Raw genomic sequence first — 6,095 nt, forward strand, 5'->3', positions numbered from 1 at the left:
TAATAATTACAAATAGAATTCATTACTTTGTATACTATATAAACCAGCAGAAATATTTGTTATTGTGTGGAACATGTTATTATATAATAACTTTCAACATTCTTCAATTCTACACGTATTGTGTCGTACATGCTGTAGCTATGACTTCACCACCAGTGCATTCTTCAGCATTTCAGATGAGGAAGCTGGGGTGGGTATAGTGTTGTCAAATATTGTTAGAATCTGTCTTTTCTGACAGGCTACATATATGACATTTTTTTTCTGTGTCAGGTAGACATTACAATCAGACAGAGTTGGCAATTGGAATCAGCAAATGAAGAGGTATTTGCTTCAAACTTTTCATGTCACTTTAGATCAATGGACTGACTTAAAAAGTTATGATTTATAATTTATAAGACTGGAGATCACCCTAACACTTTCCTAGCATCCTGAACGAACCCTCTGTCTACAGAGAGTCTCCAATCAGGATTTAAATTAATGTCAGATCACAATCTTTACCCTCGCATATATGCATATACTAACTGAATTCACATAACCAGGACCTCCCATCGACACTTTTGTCACTGGTGCACTACTAGAATTCATCACACAAAGCTAGAAGGCAAAAGCAGCACTTGTGATGGAAGAAACCTACAGACTGTTGTGAAACATCATAATGTGTACATCTTATACAACACTGTCTTTGCATGGTAACCAATAGTCTTATCCAACACACGAATCTCAAGTCATCAGCAACACAAAGCAACGTGGTCTTCATATTAAGTGTCTTAGATGGATCCATAGCAGTAAGACTTGTGAATCTCCAACTCCTTTGCTGAAGTGTACATCTTGTCACAGGCCTCGCACACAAAGGTGTCCATCCTGTGGTAGTCATGGGGAGATTCTCTGGACACTGGTCTCTTACTGGTTTCTGTAAAAGAAAGACAAATTCTCAATATAATAATAGAAAAACAAATGTTTACTCTGATAAAGCAGATGAAATTTATAGACATTGACAGTAGACATTATTTTAGATCATTTAAGATACATAAAACAAGATCCTGTAAAATAGCATTTCAGTTTACTGGGATTTAATTTTGCGGTAGTGGGGAAAGAAGTGCTTGTGGTGGTTTTGAATTGGCGGTTTGTTTGGTAACATTGTTTTTTTCTGTTGTTGCTGAAAATTGATACATTTTGGTGATAGTGCCATTGTCAAAGATGTCAATGAAGGGTCAAAGTTCAAGCATGACAGAACACAAACCTGACTTGTGACCTTTGCCCCCACTGCCAGGTCTCCTGCCCTTGGCCTGACCTCTGACAGGTGCCCCCCTCCCGATGGTGAAACTCTCCCGTGTGTCCATATCCATGTTCTTCTGTGGGGCAAATACTCCTGCCTGTAGAGGAAACACATAGAAAGTTAATGACTTGGTCATTTAACCCTTAGAATGTCAAGGCCAGGTACACATGAGCCTTGTAGGACTAATGACACATGCAATATGGAACAAGATTTGAAGAAAGAGGGAAAACTGGAAGAATCGTTTAAAGTTAGTGAATGCCTCAATCGCAGTACAATGTTCAGTATTCTGGTAACAATTTTCTTTCAATTAATGTCACGGTTGTACTATACAATGTTCATTTGTTCCAAATCATTATATTCTATGTTTTTCTAAAATATCAATTCAAGGTATACAGGCACAGTCTTTTGGTGTAACAGACCTACATGACATTGTGTAAGCTTTACAGGCATGAGGTGCAGCAGTATATGGTATATAAATATAACACTGAACAACTTGCCGCATCTAACTCGTGCACATCTACTGACAAGCATTGTTTAAAGCTATCTAAAAATGAGGAACCTCCTACTGTAACTTACAGTACTTTCTGGCAAAAGGTTCTATTTGATTCCACAAGGCTTTTCATTCAATCTTCATTACTGCCATCCAGAATATTTCACACACATTCTAACCCACCTGTTTCATCTTCTTGTAAGCATCTATTGCACTGACAGCAGGAGTGTGTGAGGATGTCCCCCCTCCCCCTGTACTGCCAGCGCTCCCCACCCTCCGGTTAGAGCTCCCAGACGACTTCCCCGGGGGGCGTGGGGGGAGCCCCAGGGTGGAGATGGTGTCGTCCAGGGCTGGGCTGTAGCGCCGTGTCCTGTAAGCCGACAGCGGTCTCTTGTCAGAGTCAGAGAGGTCGGGATTGGAGCGAGAGTTTCTAAGCGGTGCTGGTGCGGGTCTGCATGCAGGGACAGATACCAATAGATTTAACGGCGTGCATTACTTATACTACGTCGTACACATTATATACTGTAGTAAGCAAGAAACTACAGAGGAGGACTTACAGTACTGCATATACAGGAATCTCAAAGACGGCTAGATGTCCAGTGCTAGCTTACCTTTATCCGTGGAGTATCCTATATCCATTGTATTCAATATACAGTATTTAGCGATAATTTTTTATTGTTGTCAGACTTTAGTTTCAGAAAACTACCGAATCTTGAAAATATTGCAATTTGAAACCATGTGCACCTGCCATTAACTAATATTATCCCTAAATAGCTTGATTTAAAAACAATGCCGTTACCCCTCGGATTGTGACCTAGCGATAGTGATACAAGTTAAAGGGGACCTCATATCTATATTCAATATATTGGAGTAGACAGCCACTTCTTAAAAGTATGGCAAATGACACATGGGACTTGAGACCAATAATTCATTCATAAACTTTCCTATTCAACTATGCGTATTTTTGTATGTGCCACCAGAATTTTAATGCTATAATAATAGTATTACTGACGTGTCCCATTCTGCCATCCTTGGTGGTGTCTGCGGACTGGCGCTGCCTCGCCTTGGTGTCTGCTCTAGACCGTTCAGACTCTGGGACTTCCATAGACTCACTGGCTCTGTTAACTGGTGGGGAGAAGGAACAAAATTTTTGAACACCTACTGATTGACAAAAGGACCATAAAACTTAATGCATGGGATATACATGAAGTCAGCAACCAAATAAAATAAAGACGTTCCCATTTCTATATATTTGCTGCAGAAAACTGACTGTTGTGGGTCTTACCTGATTGTTTTAAATGTATGCAGAGTAACATTGTGATGAAATGTAAAAGTTACATTGTACAGTAATGTTGTAGCAAAGGAAGACAGAAAATTGTAAGACCACAGATAGCATAACAAAGGTTTGAGCAAGAAGTGTCTTTATTGTAACAGCACAGTATTACAGGAGTAGATACTCGATACATAATTTACCATCACCATTATGCGATTCAGTATTTTTTCTTGAAACATACTTTTACCAAAATAAAAGTTAGCTAAAAACATTGAAAAATCCACCGGGTCCCTATAAATTACATTATCCAAAACATTATCCATTATACAAAGTATTAAAGGGATTTAGGAACTGAGAAAGAAATTGTCCGTCTGTCTGTCTGTGTCTACAATCCAGGTTTTTCTGTCACTGGTGCATGTCATTTGTCAGGTGAGCCAGTCTGTCTGTCAGGGTCACTCAAAGATAACAAACCTGCCATTGGAACACAAAACAACATGAGTAAACAAAAAATAATAACAAAACACATAATCAAAAGAGAATCTCTCAAAGTTAGAATAACATATTCTTAAAAGATGGTTGACACAATTTCACAAATCAGACTGGGAGGCAACAATCTAAGAATGTGTAATTTGCAGCTGATCTAAAATATGTATAATTATATATTATTGCTCTATAGAATACGAAATGTTGGTTTAACATTTTCTGCAGAAATGTTCAACCTTCTGTTGCTACAGTTTTTGGCTTCTTACCAATACTGGCTAGTCTCTATGGTGGAAATTTCAAAGAAATCTAGTCAGATTATACACAGTTTTTGTAGACCATTTCAGCCTAAATGGGGTAGGGATTTTCCGAGCAGTCTTTGTATTCCCTTGCTTTACCTTTTGAGTCAGTTAGTGGAGCTTTCTAAGCTCGATGTTTCTGACTAAAGGAGAAGAGATGCTGCTACAGTGAGCATAGTTCAGTGCCTAGAAGTGGTCAATGGCCTTGCACTGAGCAAACTCGTTAAAAAAAGATCAGAATTTCCAATAGTACCCTTTGTAACCCTTGCTTTGCCTGTACAGTCAGGATTTTTTTTGACTTGGGAGGAGAGATGCTGCCACAGTGAGCATTAACACAGTTCAGTGCCCAGAAGTGGTCCATGTGGTATTGCACTAAGCAAACTGGTTACCAAAAAAAGAAAGAAAAAAAAAATCATAATATCTCACCCGTGTGTTGTGTACTGGAGGTTGCGTCTGTTTGAGTTTAGCGATGGAGTTCCTCAGACTCTGGTTCTGGTCCTGTAGAACCTGGATACGGATGTTGTTGGCCGTCAGCTGACGCTCCATATCCGTCAGGATGTCACCTGTGCCTGCAAATAATCCATAACAGGATTAATAATTATAGTTTTTCCATGATGATTCTTTAACTGTTACCAAAGCAACAACATTCTCCTGTGCATGCAAAGCCCAACAGGATGAAACTTTTTGCGTTCTTTATATTTATCTAAATCAAACAAGATGGCACAACATAAAAGGCCCCACTCCTGATGTATTGCCAAAAACTGTGCATGATCAGACTTTATCTGTGGTTTCATATCTTACGTATCACACCTTATATTAAATGGCACGTGCAGTTACTGTACTGCAACATAGTTTTATTGTGTCTACTTATTCACTGCAGGAAAGGTTGTTTTCATTATGTTTTAAGTTTGAGGTTGAAACAATTCTTCAGTGCAGTAGCAATGATATGGAAATCCAAACTATTTGTAACATCATTATTCCAAAGTGGAGAGGACACTGTGAAAAACTTGAAAATAATAACACTGCATTTCAAGCATTTATACAGTATAGTACATGTAGTATAGTAGTTGATACCTTCAGTAATATCAGGATTTACCTAAGCCTAGCAATATGAGAACAAATCTAAAACACTCACTTTCTGTGACCTGTGAGCTGGGCGGGCCGTGCAGGTCTGGGTACTGCACCAGGAGTTTCTCTCTCTCCTGGGCCTCCTGCAGCTGCTGCTTCATCTGGTCAACACTGCCCTCTAGTGTCTGGAGCAGGTTCTGCAGGGAGGACTTCTCCTTGTTCAGGGATTCCATCAGCTCCTGTTTTAGTGTGACATGACCATTAAATTGTATCAAATCCACTTTGTGAACATTTAACCATAACCAAGAGGATTTTAATTAGTACTAAGTAACAATTATCTTTATGAGGAATATGAAAACTGTGACACCACTCTTACAAATGGACAGGTGCACGAGTGTATGTTCACAATGCCTTATTGAATGGTCACTTTCTATTGTCACTTTATTGTTTACTTTGAAGTTCTTTAGTGTAGAATTTTCATGGTGAGCATCTTGAATGAAACTGCAGTTTCTTACTTTGTTGGGTGCAACATGACAGAAGTCTGAACTATTTAAAGCTCAGTTTTTATATTCTTCAATCTATTGTGAACAACATAGGGATAACATGTACATTTGTCACCCATACTTTACATGTGTGACACACCACAATCCCTGATCACTTACTGCATGCTTTAATGATTCCTTCTCTGAGAATACCTTGTGAAGAAGCAATATGGACAGTCATACAGGTGTTACACACAACTTACGTACAAAATATGTACACTGTACATATGATGAAACTTGCACTAAATATAAACTAATTTTTCTTTATAAAAAGTAATAATTTAGTTTATTAGCATCCTCTTTCTGCATCATGATGTTTCTTCCTGTTTGAGTTTTCTTTCTATGATCCTTAATTGTCATAACTCTCATTACAACACAAACATGGAAACATTCTGGAATAGCATAATCCATCCCTCCCTACGTGAAAAAAAGGTAACAATAGTCCCTAAGTCTTTATTTTTGAGGCTGAAGTGGCAGTAGATTGTTATCCACTGTGTCTAGGGCAGAGCCCAACTCTTTGCTTTCACTGCCTTTCACCTGACCCCCACCAAAGTCAGGAAACATTTTACCACTGGGGAGTGAGGAAAGTTGTTATGTAACCCTTAAAATTACCTTTCCCATGGACATAATGTCCAGTCATGACTGCCAGGGATCAAACCCTACATCT

At 38.8% G+C, this 6,095-nt stretch overlaps 1 protein-coding gene across 2 annotated transcripts in view; it reads right to left on the reverse strand.

Annotated features, from left to right (window-relative positions):
• Window positions 1–763: 763 nt before the first annotated feature.
• The window catches only part of LOC118426514 (coiled-coil domain-containing protein 157-like), a 1,184,186-nt gene continuing 1,178,854 nt past the window's right edge, over window positions 764–6,095 (reverse strand). The window contains exons 8-13 of one of the 2 annotated variants that reach the window (XM_035835969.1): window positions 4,954–5,125; window positions 4,245–4,387; window positions 2,779–2,891; window positions 1,950–2,136; window positions 1,241–1,373; window positions 764–910 (exon numbers count right to left, since the gene is read on the reverse strand). In XM_035835969.1, coding sequence (XP_035691862.1) covers window positions 768–910; window positions 1,241–1,373; window positions 1,950–2,136; window positions 2,779–2,891; window positions 4,245–4,387; window positions 4,954–5,125 — 891 coding nt within the window. In that variant the 3' untranslated portion in view covers window positions 764–767. Of the gene's footprint in view, window positions 911–1,240; window positions 1,374–1,949; window positions 2,218–2,778; window positions 2,892–4,244; window positions 4,388–4,953; window positions 5,126–6,095 lie in introns of both variants that reach the window. The other variant, XM_035835968.1, reaches the window with a different exon arrangement.

This window comes from Branchiostoma floridae, chromosome 11 (genome assembly GCF_000003815.2).
Source record: "Branchiostoma floridae strain S238N-H82 chromosome 11, Bfl_VNyyK, whole genome shotgun sequence".
NCBI classification, from domain to species: Eukaryota; Metazoa; Chordata; class Leptocardii; order Amphioxiformes; family Branchiostomatidae; genus Branchiostoma; species Branchiostoma floridae.